This window comes from Lipophrys pholis (assembly GCF_963383615.2).
Source record: "Lipophrys pholis genome assembly, chromosome: 14".
NCBI lineage: Eukaryota > Metazoa > Chordata > Actinopteri > Blenniiformes > Blenniidae > Lipophrys > Lipophrys pholis.
The window spans coordinates 10,219,571-10,234,466 of NC_137633.1; the positions used below are offsets into that span (position 1 = coordinate 10,219,571).

The 14,896-nt window shown below is 43.1% G+C and overlaps 1 protein-coding gene across 6 annotated transcripts in view; it reads right to left on the reverse strand.

Annotated features, from left to right (window-relative positions):
* Positions 1 to 1,219: 1,219 nt before the first annotated feature.
* msrab (methionine sulfoxide reductase Ab) overlaps positions 1,220 to 14,896 on the reverse strand; it is a 38,790-nt gene continuing 25,113 nt past the window's right edge. For 5 of the 6 annotated variants that reach the window (XM_080479971.1, XM_080479970.1, XM_080479972.1 and 2 more), the window contains one exon: positions 1,224 to 2,331. In XM_080479971.1, coding sequence (XP_080336097.1) covers positions 2,170 to 2,331 — 162 coding nt within the window. In that variant the 3' untranslated portion in view covers positions 1,224 to 2,169. Of the gene's footprint in view, positions 2,332 to 14,896 lie in introns of all 6 variants that reach the window. The other variant, XM_080479969.1, reaches the window with a different exon arrangement.

The window sequence follows — 14,896 nt, forward strand, 5'->3', positions numbered from 1 at the left end:
TGCCTCTCTGTGCTTGTGTATGGATGCGTATATGAGAGTACCATGCATTTCCATGCCCCCATTTCCATCCATTACAAAGGAATACACAGAAAACAAAACAGCAACTTTTAAATATCACTTTTCTTTTACTGGGTAACTGTACAGCAAACCTCTTCCTACATATTAGGGGCTCATGAACATAGATCGTGATAACAGCCGCTCTGTTATGATATGCGGCAGAAGTAAATCGATTCACACCGTGGCTCACTGAGGCACCGCTCGTTTGAGTCAGACATCGCTGCAGATGGTGGAAATACTGATTTCAACATGCGATTAAAGGCTTGACGCCATCCCCTCTTCAAGGCGGAGGAAATGAAGATGGCTTTATTAAAAGGTTATCTCCTCTTGCACACATGAAGGAAGACAACACAGAACGCAACAAATACACGCAGGCCATGGAAAACAGCTCGCTGGCCCGACCACATACCACTCAGCGTGGTTCAATCAAGCAAGCCACAGCTTCACATGCCTGCCTGCACGCGCACGCACACAGAAGCGACTGCTGCATGCAGACACATGCAAAAAATATCTGTCCCAATACTAAAATAGGCCCTCAGAGGTTGCACCTGCACCTGTGCCCTGGTCCACACCTACACACAGGTGTCAGGATGTGACACATACACACACACATACACACACACACACACACACACACAGTCAGAGAAAGAAAGATAGAAGAGAGGGAGGGAAAAAACAAGAGCGGGGTGAATCACACTGCTGCGGTCGACCAAAAAGCTCTTTCTAGATATCATCTCTGTATTTTGGAGTGTAACCATGAGTGTGATTTTCATTTTTAAATAGGCTTTCAAGCGTCGAATTGTAAAATGTAAGCCACACAAGACTTATGTAATTGTTCTGCTCTCCTTGGTATATGTAATTATAGATTCATAATAGAACTTTTATTTCTAATTACAGGCTTGCAGCAAGTGGAGTGAGGGTTTAAGCAAACTGTGTATCATATTGCACACGAGTGCCTCAAGTATGTCATTGTGTGATCCAGATGAGTGGGACTTGAAAGTGAGTCATCGCCATTAGTCCCCTTAACCATGCGGCATGTCATCTCAACTGGGGCAGAAAAGGGGAGAAATAAAATATCAGCAGTGGCTCATAGTAAAATTATCTATGTATACAGATTCATGGGGAAAACACATTCAAGATTAATCACACACTGACGCATAAACACGCAACGAAGAAGTCGGAGAGGACCGATTTTATTATTTCCAAAGTGAAAGATTAACAAGTCAAAGGAAGTTTTACAGAAAAAGATAATATTACTGCACGTAGCTACTTTTCTGCTTCTGATTACATTAGTTTGATAAAAAAAATTAAATAAAAATCACAGTAGGTTCTGAATGAATCAGACACAATTCAAGTGAGAAGTAGAATGCTTCAGTTCCGGGTATTTGTTTTTTTTAGATTCACCAATAGTGTGAAAATTAGTATCGACATTAATCATTTGCAGTTAAAAAATCCACCTCAACTGTTAAGAAATGTCGCCACCTTGTGGCATCAGCCAGTCACCGCAGTCTAATAGACATTAATACACATTTAGCGTTCACCTCATTCAACCTGTACTTACAATATATCAGTAAGTAGTTTTTTTGATTATTATTTCTATATAAATCTAAATTTTGCCCAGATTTGTGTACATAAACAATTTATATTTGACAGTTGTTTACTTTTTCAAGAAACAGGCTCTGCCATGCATATGGATGCAAATAGCTAAAGAAATAACACCCAACACATTTTAAATCACATTAAAATGGAAATGGATTGAAAACATAGTCGTCTTTCAAATGTTTTTTCATATTATTCCATGCAATTCAACCGCTAATTTTCTCTTAGTTTAAAAAAAAACCCAAACCTATGTAATGCAATTCGATAAGCGCGTGTGTTGTACAGAAACACACCTTTCTATATGCTATCTGTTTACTTAATGCTTTGATCAAATCATATTAGGCTTATTGTTTCAATTACAAACAGTTACACTAGAAATACAATCATTTAACTACTGAAGAAATAGAATTAGAAAACATGAGTAATAGTTAACAGTACCATGACTGTTGTTAAACACCCTTGTCTGCTTTTTGTTTTTTTTCCCCCCACATCACCGAGCCCTCAAAACTCATCCTACTTGGCCCCCAGGGAGCAGGAAACGCCCGTGCCTTTAAGGCCACAGTAGCCCTTTGGTACCTTCTTCAAGTACTGCTGGTGGTACTCCTCAGCGTAGTAAATCTGCTGATTCTCCAGGATCTCAGTTGTGATGGGGCCGTAGTTTTTTTTATCCAGCTCCTGGTGAGAAAATACAAACACGAATCACGACAGTTAAACCTAAAATACAATCCATCTACCTCCCAGCTTGGTCGTCATGGGCGGACGGTGGCAAAATGGAGAGCAAAGAGCTCAAGACTTTCCTAAACTCCACCACATCTTATGAGTTCTGGGGGCACCTTAGCTGGCTTGACTCTGTGCTTCCATGTGTCCCACACAGGTGTGAGTACATTTCTAAAAAGTTCTTTTTAATTCGACTTCCTCTGCAGTTACAGAAACACTCCCGCTAATGGTTGTTACAAGGCATAAACACGGGCACATTGGGTTACGTCTTGTTCTTGAATGCGGGTGACCCTGGATCCATTCCTGGTTGAGATGATCATCTGGTGTAATAACAGGCCAAGTCTAAGGTGGAAGTCAAAACGACTTGCTGTGGCAACGTCTGTGAAAATGAGCAGCCGAATGGACTTTTTACAAATAACAAGCAAACCCACACATTTCTGGACTCCTGCTATAACTTTTGCACTGCAAAAAAAAAAAAGAAAAAAAAGTGAGTTTTCCTAATTTGCCCAGGCAACACTGAGACCCAGAAATGAAACGTATGAATGCACGTGTACTTACTTACACTAACAATGAGCAGAAATATAGAGATCATACTTGGCTGTGTATATCCCTTGAAATAAATAAAGTCGACATCCCTGAGTCAGTTTATCTTAATGTACTTAATGTGTGTTTCAAGTCCTTTTGATTTCCATCATGGGAAACAGCATCTTTCACAGTTTGGTGCTCTAAAAGCCATTGAAACCTGTCAATTAAAGCAAACAAAACTTCAATTTCCTGGCTGCTGTTCATGATAGAGCAGGAGAAGTGCCGTCACAGAAAATAATTGTGTGTTGTACGAAAAATCCCAGAAGAGAGAACAGACACACACACACACACACACACACACACACAATTACAGTATAAATACTGGATGTCTGCAACTGCAGCAGCTACAAGAGTTTGTAGCTTCGCTGTGTCTTTCTGTGCAATAATAAAAAAGCTTCAACAGCAGACTCCGACATGATACTGCCTGCGGGCCACATGTGGCCTTTGGGTTGGCAATGCTTTGGGGTTTGTTTAAAGTGTTTAAATTAAATACTAGGAATATTGGCCAGCAGAGTGTACAATCCCTACCCCGCACACTTGGGGGCTCACAGTAAAGAAAATATTAAACAGTTGGTTTGATGGTGAATGTATGTATTTTCTTTTAAATCAGACCATGAACATCAAAGTACTCTTTGTTTGGCTGGTCACGCAATATATTAAGAAGTGACGCACGTATATATCAAAATATGCTGGTATGTACCATCTTGGACCACTAGATGTCACTGTAGGACAATAGAATGCGGCTGCAGCAACGCTGGGAAAAACCTCCACTACTAAGCCACAGAGCAGAATCTGCAGCAGAAAACAGAACTAGAACGGGCACTCGGTAGAGTGCAAACCGTCACCATCGCCACATTTGTCGCCATGGAAACCAAGAGATTACAAGATTGGTTGATTATCCTTTCTATCATTTGTCACGGTTGTTTATTTGCTTCATGTTATTACTGTTTGACACAAGTGTACACATATTTTACATTTTCCTTGTGAGCGCCCTGGCGTTTGACCCCTAACCAGGGTAATGACGTCACTGCATCAATGCGGCATATCAGAGGATAGGAAATTGAAAACGGAAAAGCTTGGCATTGGTTTCACGTCGATCGGATTGAAACTGACCACATTATGACAAAATGCAATTCGGGTGAACGGTTTTTGCAAAAAGTTGGGAAACATACAAACATACAAACCAATAAATAAACACGGAAAAAACATAACCTTCGCTCCAACTTTCATTGGCGACGGTAAAAAAAGACGCTAAATAAACTGCAACTGTCGGGAAAATATGAAACTCATTTACTGAATTCCAGTGTAAAACATTGAGAATTTTCATGACTGGAGAGCGGTCGCTGTAGAATATCAAAACAATGTAACACACGGCTTTCTAAGGGGAGGTGTATGAATACTCGCAAGATTTGATGTCCATTCATCAACCCCCACAGCTGTCCTCGTTGTTCATATCGCCCACCCATGCTCTCAGTCTGTCGAGACTGCAGCCGTATTTTACCTGTTGAAACCATCAAATTATCGTTGATACCAAAGTGCATCGTCCTAACTCCACGATCAATAATCCCTCCAAGCCCGCGCTCGAACTTCAGATATCCTCGCTGTGAGGCGAGAGAGCTAAACACTACATCGCCGTGCCGCCAGCAGCAGTCCTGCCCCAAGAAGACCGTACACACCGACAATACATGTGCACGGTGCTCTGATCCAACAGGCCGTCGCCGCCATCACAGTTAAGACGCACATTTCTCCGACGACCCAAACTTCCTCAAAATGAACACACACCTTGAACGGCTGCTTTATTCTGCAGTGCGTTGAAAGTGAACTTCCAATACCTCTCACTAATACAGTAAAGAGTTTCTGCTCCTCAACTAGAAAGCAGGGTGATTGAGTGACAGAAGAAAGGAGCAGCATTTCCTTTTTGTAGTGCAGCAAGCCTCTGTGGCTCTCTCTGTGGGACAAAAGCATCAAAGAGCATCCGCTCTCTTTGAGAACTCCTTAAGACACTTTCACACTTACCCTTTTCTAAACACCTTGAGAGAAGCCTTCAAACGCACTAAAAGAGCACACTTGTACGCACACACACACACACACTCACACACACACTAAACACCTCCGACGGTTAAATCAAAGCTCGACCTGCTGCGCTGAGTGGTTTTCTCGATCTAATAATACAAGTGCGCAGTCCTCTCTAGATCAGTGCTCCTGAGAACTGACGCAACAACAAGTCGGAGGTGCAGCTGGGACCGTCTGTGGGCAACAAGTAGCTTGCATGTAGCGTGCTTACGCCTCAGAACAACTGCAGCACTGAGGAGCTTTGCTTTGCGGGGGCGTCAGGTGGGTTTAGCAAGCGTCTTAAAACAGAAGCTGGATGTTTTCAACCCGGGCTCAACCTGTTCTTATCAGCTTCTGCATACGTCCTGTGTCTCCGCATGACGCTGCCATGGATATGGCTTCGGGAAGGAAGACACTTTGTTCCTCCCGAAGTGATTAACCTTGAACATTGCGTAGCGCGCTCCTTTGTTGAAGGCGAGCCCGGCTTGACGATGTGAAAACCATCATGGCGACGGCTGGGATATGCTTTCAAAGGAGGAAAACATAGAATGTACTTATTAGCGCTCCTCAAAAGGCTTGAGGATTATGAGCTGCTTTCTAATGTGAAACCCAATGTTCTTCAAAACGAGGCTCTGAAATGGGACAGCCAAAACGGAACGATTACAACCCTGTGATTTTATATCAACAATATATCAAATAATATACAGAATGGTGGTTTTGGACGTGTGGGGTGGGCCTCAGAGAAAGATCTGGGAGTCAGGAGAATCACGTTTTTTCCAGCATGTTTTTTTTTTTTTTGTCCAACAATTCGTAATAAAACGAAATGCAGAGCAAAGCCATAGATTCACTCATTTGAAAAGGATTTTCAAAACAGTGTAATCGGTACGAATTGAAACATAAAATAGACCTCGGTGCAAAACCATTCATGTTCCAGTTGCACAATAAATATGGATAAAAATGAGACATTTCAGATTTGAAGCACTTCAAAACCATTTACGGCTCTGCGAAGACCGGGGGGGGGGTCATCCTAAACTGCTGGGGTGTGGTGGAATGTAATTTTTTTTAACCGATGACCAAATAAAAAGATCAACAATTCATTTTTTGGGGACCTAAATCAGTTAAATGGTATGGGCATCGAGAACCAAGTTTACCTCGCACCTGTAGGCTGACACATGATACACTCATGTGCACAGTCAAGATACAGTTACATGACCTGGACCACAGTCCGAAAAAACTACAAATTCTTTACTCTTCCATTTTTCTTTGCACCCATAATGACTTTTTTTTTTTTTTTTTTTTAACAAGCGACCAAAAGATGCAAACAGAAAACAAGCTTGATATCATGTTAAAAGCATCCAAAGCCATACTGTGCTCAATAAAAACACTGACATTTGAGATAATTATGTTGGGGTTTTTTTTTCCTACGAGCTGAGAACTCACCAACAGCCCACATCAGTTTGGATTTGGTAGAAGTATACAGTGACTCTAAAGCCCGTCACATCCTGTGTTTGCTCCCTTTAGACGTCTTTCAGACTTCAATCAAACCACCCCAGAGGTCATTTCAAAAAGGACCAAGAAGTGATTGTTTTTTCTGATTTGATGGAATTTGTCTGCGTCACACCAGTCACACCTCCACTAATGGACAACAGAGTCCAATCAAGCAAATGATGGTTTTAACTGCACCAAGTGACAAATCCTGAAAATCTTTTTCCGTCAGTCACATATTGTTGATAGTGAAATAAATATAATGCTTGTAAAAATATTAAATATGAATTCAGATAGGGTTTTTTTTCTTCTTCTTGATCATTGGGGGTTTAATCATGTAGATTTTGAAAAACGCACTTAAATCAGACCAAATGGGTCAGCAAGAAACCAAATACTTAGTAAAATAGTTGGTCATTTATTAGTGGAGTAAAAATATATAAAAATATATTCCAGAGAATTTGATTTGGACAAAAAAAAATAAATAAATAAAATCTGGACCAGTAAATTTTTGCGTTTATTTATTCCTTGAATGGAAATGCTGAAACTAATTCTTCGTCAATCAATAGATTTGCATGTTGAGGGAAATTAAAACCAATGCAAGCTACACACACATTGAAGGGATGTTGTCAACATGTTTGACAACCTTTTCATCCGTCGCTGAAACTGAACTGAAGCCCTGATCTTATCTGAGCTTCAACAACTCGTGACTAGTTGGAGAGAAAAAAAACCCCAAAACAACCACTAACGAGGATCAAACTGAATATGAACTGTGTTTTACTCTAAATTTAAATTAATCTTTCAGCAGTCTTTTAATTGAAGTATTTTAACATTTTCCTCTATTTGCTGGTTTCTGAGTCTAAGACAAGAAGCGCCTCGGCTTTATGAAACTCTGCTCCAAGATTATTAGAGTCCAGCAAAGACGCATGTTAACTGTGGGAAATCGCAGGTGGTCCAACAAGCTTGGGAAATCGTTTTTTAACCGAACAATTCATTAATGCCCTTGAGCCATCTTCTTCTTTTTTTCTTTTTTTTTTTGTGCCCCCAATGAGAACAAATCGTCTTGTTCAGTCCGTCGTCCCTTCAGCCATCACGATGCTGAATCCTGGGAACATTATTTATGACAGAATAGCTATTTTGCTCGTGTAGTGTTGTGATATTCACATCTTGTTTGCACTTTAATTGTGCCACCGGCACGCAAAGTCGTTTGCAAATTCTTTGAGGATTTTGTAACAGGCCAGAAAAGGCAAAAACACACATTTGCAGGGAGAGGGATGCAATTTAACAGTATACAGAGGGAACACAATTACGGCATGTGCATCTAAGCTGAGGTATCAGGGGGTTAAGGACTGTCAATTTAAAAAGGTGATCTACTGTACGTGCAATAAATCGTCACAAAGAACTATGTAGAATATGTAGAGGGGGGCCGTGGTGGCCCAGAAATCAGGGAAGGGACTTTATAATTGGAAGTTCACTGGTTTGAATCCCACCGTTGTTCCCTGAGCCAGGAAGGGTATCCGGTATATAAAAATGTTGTGGCCCTCACCATGATCAAAGCTGAGCATCCCTGATTTAGACTATGTAGAAAACACATCTCATGTATTCAGAAACCCTGTAACTATAAAGCAGACGTCACAGTTTCCCTACTTCTCTCTAAGGTATCATTATACTGATTGTTGGTATTGATGACTTGGTTACAACAGCTCACTTCCTTTTTTTTCTGGAACCAAGACATCACTCCAATACAGAAAAAAAAAAGACAGTGTAGTGTATGCTTCTGTCCACATGGAGGCAGTGTGGCACTAGCGGAGTGTGTATATACAGTGTGCAGGAGGTGATGCAGTGGAGTCAGTAAATCAAAGCGCTGCGCCCCACAGAGAGGCTGAGGCAGCAGCTGACCTCTAGTCCTCAGTGGCTGCAGCTACAATGTGAGGGCTCTAATCTCCCCGCAGGAAGGAGCGACTGTCCGCAAAGCAAACGCCAGCACAATGCCGCTCTCAGCGGAGAACACCAGAGCCTCAGCAAGCGCACATATATTTACCTTTCGCGTGCAAACTGTAAGCCGTCTGGCTGGAACGTACCCATTTTCCTGCCTACATCCGCCAGTGCTGTGCCGAGCCATCCGACACAAGCGCAGAGCTTTTGTACATCATGGCCTAATTCATCAGTCATCACCACCAAACCACAGAAGTATGGAAGCATCCGTGGCAGAGGACGCTCAATGTGAGACGAGAGCGCACAGCGTCCGAGGAGACGTCTGAGACTGGAGCAAACGTGCATCTCCACCTTGACACCCCAGCACCACTCCCTCGCTTGCCATCCAGCAGCCCTCTACAGCAGTCACAACACGGCAGCCATTTTAGATCTATAAATCAGAATGCATGGCGTCATGCCACTGTGTATAACCTTATGTGGCTTTGCTCTCTCTCTCTCTCCCTCTCTCTGCCTCTCTTACTGCAGCAACAGCAGCAACAGCAATGGAGTGGAAGGAAGAATATGGAGGGTAAAAATGGCAAACATGGGAAAATATAACCATGAAAACAGTCTTTTGGAGCTTGTGTTCAAATGTTGAATAAAAGGCTTATATATTTGATTATGACCAAGCAAGAAAAGGGTCATACCGAGGGATGAAACAGCTCAGCGCGGGTGTCAGGAGGTATCATGTCACAAAGCCATAGTTTGTGTTCTTGAATTAAATTTCGGAGCAAAACGCATTTTGTCAATAAGTATCTTGCAGTTGTTGGTTTAGGCTGAGGGTTCCGGGTTATGCATGGATTGATCAAAGGTAATGTTGGGTTGAATTTAAAGATTGTGAATGGCCGTGAATGCGATGTCCTCCAGAGTGACAAAAACATGTTTGTGAGTGTGTCCAGGGCTGAGCTCACTCAGCCCAGTCAGCCCTTCCTTTCTTCACGCCTGTCGGAAAGACTCCCATGTCAAAGACATGGCTGAATGGGTGCATCTCTCTCTCTCCCTCTTTTTCCTCCTCCTCTGGTCTGACTCTCTCCCTCCATTGTCGACCCCCCCCACCCCCCAACAATGTAAGCACAGACCATCGCTTCGTGCAACCGGGTCCTCCCTGCTTGCAGCCAAGCGAGAGAGCCCCCTCGCACCATCACGGTAGCCAGAGTCGCGGCCCAGGGACACAAATAGGACGTGACACCGCGGGAGAGGGCCTGAGCTGGAGGAGGTAGGAGGAGGAGGAGGAGGAACATGTACTCTCTCCGTCTCTTTCCCTCACCCCACTGTCTTGTTTCTCTGTGTCGGAAGGCCCACGGCTGCAGCTTGGTGGGGAAGAGGCGCACTGACATAGAGTTTGTGACACCCGATGACTCATGGTGAAGACATTTGAAGAGGGATATGACCTCAATTCGATGATTTATGTAATCACCCCCAAGTCCACTACAATTACCGCTATATGGATATCACAGCTTACTACTTATTTCTGTTGTATGTATTTTAACAGCTTTTTGGAATTCTTACCATTTTCATAGGCATGTCGCTACTGTCTGATTATTGCCACATTATATTTACAAAAGATTCCGATATAATTATTCGGAAATTTGGAAACAATTATTAAGACTGATTTTAAATTGTGTTTAAAAATGAAACAACTGTATTAACTGTGAAAGGTCTCTCAAAAATTATGGAAATGGGATATCATGAGTTATTGTAAGTACTGTCTGTTGAAAGAGTGGCTAAATTCTACCCACCGAAATGTAGTGGCAAAATTACTTTCTGCAACTTTAACGGAGATTGTAAAGGCAAAAATAAATTAAGGACCTGTGTCTTTCTAACCACTCTAGATCTCTCAATCAGATATAAAATTGATGTAATGTCGACTGCTGCTGCACACCTGAACCGTGCAGCAAAAAAAAAAAAAAAAAAAAAAAAAAAAAAAAAAAGCCCTTAAACATCTTAAAAATGTGAATACATTTTGAGTAGTGCAGACAGTAAAGCTGCTCTGTGGTGAAACGCCAGTAATAGATCGACTGTGGCTCTGCCTGAAAACACATGAAATAGCCTGACATGATACTCATCGACTCGTCCCCGGTACTGAGCTTGCCCTCAATGACCTCAGGGAGCGAGGTAGAGTGGGAGTGATGGAAAGACGATGGAGGAGAAAAACAGTTAAAGAGCGCGATAGACATGAGGACGGTGGAGAGATGGAGTGATATAAAGGACGAGGGATTGCAGAGATGCTGATAGAATGAAAAACAGACCAGAGTGTGGCGGTGAGAAATAATTCATTTGAAATAGACAGAAAATAATGAAAGAGCAGTACATGATGTTTCTTGTTCCCGTGAGGTTATGCGAAATCCCATATATGTAAAGCGTCATAAAAGTCTCACTGCGCAGATGTTGACAAGTGTTGTGTTTTTTTTTATTTTTTGTCTTCCCCCCCCATTCTGCTCTGTTCGTCTCTCTCTTTTTCAACACGGGTCAGGCATCCATTTTAGCTGGGCTCTAATCTTCAGCGAGCGCTCCTACATTTTGTGAGCAAGGAAGCCAACACTCCTACATTTTGAGAGGGAGAGAGGATGCACGCACTTCACTCTCGGAGCGAAGCGGTGCACGCTCCTACATTGGGTTTTTTTTCGGTTTTTGTTCTTTTTGGAGTAGCGCAGTATCTGAAGACCGAAAATGTCGAACATCAGTCTTGCATTCTTGGGAAAAGAGATCGCCTTTTAACATTGCGGCTGCTGCGCAATCGACAAAACCTCCCTGGCGGATGGGCATGTACCTTCCGGCACCGACAAAAGTTATCAGTGAACAATATACAAGTTTCCTTTTATTTTATTCACTAAAGACGCTGAGGCTTCATGGCTACGTAACCGATCAGTTTAGCACGGGGCTAAGATTTTGAAAGAAATTGCACTGACGCAGAGATAAGGCGAGACAAACCGGAGAGCCGGGAAACAGTCTGACGAGTGAATCTGACTTTTTGAAGACTTTCCAAAATAGAAAAACATGAGCTTGTGTGACTTGAAGCCCCATTACGAAACCTGCTGATGCCGTGACCTGTTTTACCAACCCTTGGGCTTCTCCTCCAGACTTCTAGCCCCATATGATCTCCCCCTTTTTTTCCAGCCATCATCCAAACCTCTGTGCACCCCCCCCCCCTTCATCCCCTTTTCAAGCTCATTAAGTTAGGATGCTTTATCAGAGGGCACACTCACCCCTCCAAGGCCCTACACACATGCACAACCACACACACACACACGCTGGCTCGGTAAAACCTATTGTTCATACATGCGCACACACGCACGTGTATATATAGAGAACCACTGTTCATCCATTTTTCTCTCCAAACCCCTAACCCCTCTCTAAGCCACCCCCACCCCCAACTCTCATCCTAATCAACTCTTCCCATCCCTTCCCTCTCACCCTCTGCTCATCCCCCCCCCCACCCCCCACCCAGCTCTAGGGAGACAAAATTTAGCAGAGAGGGAGGGATGAAGAGAAAGAGAGAAGGGGAAGAGAGATGGGGAGACAGCAAGAGAGTGAGACAGAGAAAGAGATGCACTCCTCCTCTCTGCTCTGCTGCCACAGCGGCTTGGCTACAGAAGCCTTTGATGTTCTGCAAATTTCAAATTTCATTATAGAGAACCCCCTTCTCCTCTCCCCTTTTCCATCCCCCCTCCCTCTCTGCTCTCGCGCTTAAACAAGCTTTTCTGCCTCCCCCCCCTCTTCAACCCCCTCTCAACGCTGAAGTTAAGAAACTGAAAGCCCTGCAGAAGAGAATCTCCGTATGGGTTAATTATTCATTGGGCTGTGCCTCTATGTGCCAAATGTATGTCTGTGTGCGTCTGTATGCACATGTGAGTGCGTGCGAGTCATGAGCTAGCAGTGGGGTGGAACCTGGATTTCGTGATGCCCGTCTCCTCTCTGGTCGTCTTAGATCGCCTCCATCCACTGTCTCTTGTCATCCTCCTGAACATGCCTTCGCTTCTCCTGATGCTCGCTGAGCTTTGGCCTTTTAGGATAAAACGCAGACCAAGTCACGTGGTAGACCGACCCGTGCAGAAAGCCATTCCTCCATGGAGATGCCATTTTCAAGCAAGTCGTTCTTGGGACTCAGCATCAATGCGGCAAGGCAACCATTTCAGGGCAGGAAGCTGCCATTTTGGTTCAGAGCGTGTCAGCGGCTTTGAGAAGATATGCGTCCCAGTGGCCCTCTGATGAAACTGGGGTGCCACTAAAATGTTTGACAGATCGATGGTGTCAGCAGCACTGCGGGGAGAGACGGCGTAGGGAAGAAGGAGCAAGATGTTTTGCATGTGTGTGTTTTGTGAGCGTCTGCTGTGAAATGGATCAACGTGCTCAGTTGTTCCCCCGCATGAATGTGACAAAAAGATGATGCTCAGTGTAAAATCCCTTTTTTTTTTTTTGGTACTCCAATATGAACCTAGTGAACCCTGCACCAGATTTCACTGAGTTCATTTACCAGCTGATGGTAATAGGGTTTCAAACCATACCATTAACAAGTCATATCTATATATATTCATATTCAGAATCAGGCAGACCAACGGTATTCAAGGTATGCTTGAAGGAGACCCCTGTATGGAGCTTGAACTACACGGTGCCCACTTCAAAGGCCAACCCAGCAGTTTCTGGTTAAATGCCGGGCTTCCTGATGCTTTTTACATGATAAGATATAATAATTGGAGCTGCACCCAAGCAATGTAAAGCATAACATTAAGTCTACATTACACAATGAAAATCTGTTGCCAACCACTGTTTCAGAATGTGAACTTTCAAGCAATCCCGAGAGTTGACAGTTAGGTGACCAGCAGAGCATGATGAAAGTAATAAAGCGATGGAAAGCTCGAGCATACTGAGGCAGTGGTTAATGTTCCTGGTTCTAACCAGTGGGAGCTAGCCACTCGGGCCTTTGTGTGTTGAGTTTGCATGTTCTCTCAGAGTCCTGTGACTGTCTTTCACAATCTAAACACTTGTTGGGTTAATGTGTGTTATTGACAGTCTGTTTCTAGGTCTTATATATATATATATATATATATATATATATACTCTGCCTCTTGGCCTGTGTTAGTTTAGCTGTGGATCTACAGTTAAGGTTAAAGTGTCAGATTGTATGTGCAATCATTGGCCACTTTATTAGGTAGACCTTGATAGACCCACTCTTTGGCTGCAGAACTGCCTCAATTCTTTGTGGCCTCGACTCAACATAGTGCTTTCAGTGTAATATGACCCAATTCCAATTTTTTGTCGTTATGTGGCACAGATCGGATATGCTTTTGGACAATGTAAGCTGGAAAAAGATTCCTGCATTCAGATATTTTGAGATTGGATACAAGCCTCATTCATATGTGGAGATAAATCAGAAATGTATTGGATATCAGCCAATGCAACCACCGCATTGCGTCTCTAAACGTTATCAAATCTGCCGCCATCTAGCTGATTTTGTCGCATCGTGAACACGCAGAAAAGAAATGAGAAGGCACTGTGGTCATCTGACGAGGTCACATGACTTCTCAGTCTTTGGAGAGTGGAGGAAATAATTGCAGAATATGCATAAGAGGCAATTATGACCCCTTTCCTACTCCTCTTCCTAAAAATCCTGACATCTCAGGCACTGCAACATTAGTGTCAAATATATGTCATCATCCAGGGCGTCGCAGTTAGCGTGTGGTTCTGAAGTAGCCTTAAGTTTGGAAACACGACAAGTGCGAATGTGCGTTGTCTCTGACGTTGTAAGCAAGCGTGATCCCGACTCCGCCATATCCTAAGGTTTTCTCCTGGAATGAATTCTGGTGACTGTGGAGGCTGTGGGAGCACAGTGAGCTCATCGTCACGTTCAAGAAACCAGTTTGATGTGATCTGAGCTGTGTGATGTGGCGTGTTATCCTGCTGGAAGTAGCCATGAGAAGATGGTCATAAAGAGAAGGACAACAATAATAGTATGCTGCAATGACGTTAATTAATACTAAAAGGTGAAAAAAAAATATGCCCCAAACCACTACACCAGCAGCAGAATCAGAAGCAGCCCAAACTGTAGAAATTATGTCTCAATAAAAATCCAGACATTTGTCCAATCTACCATTGTACAGTTTTGGTGAGTTTGTGTGAACTGTAGCCTCAAGTTTCTGTTTTTAGCTGAGTTGCACTGGGTGTGGTCATCTGCTGCTGTTCACCATCTCTGTATGGTCAGAGAAGGTCTTCTGCATACCTTAGTTGTACCAGGTTTGTTCATTGACTTGCTGTTGTCTTTCTATCATCTTAAATAAGTTTGGCAATTGTCCTCAGACATTTTGGCCCAGAAAGCTGAACTCGTTGGATATTTTCTCTTTTCCGGACCAATCTCTGTAAACCCCTGAGATGGTTAAGCATGTATATCCCAGTAGATCAACAGTTACTGAAATACTCAGATCAGCCCAACTGG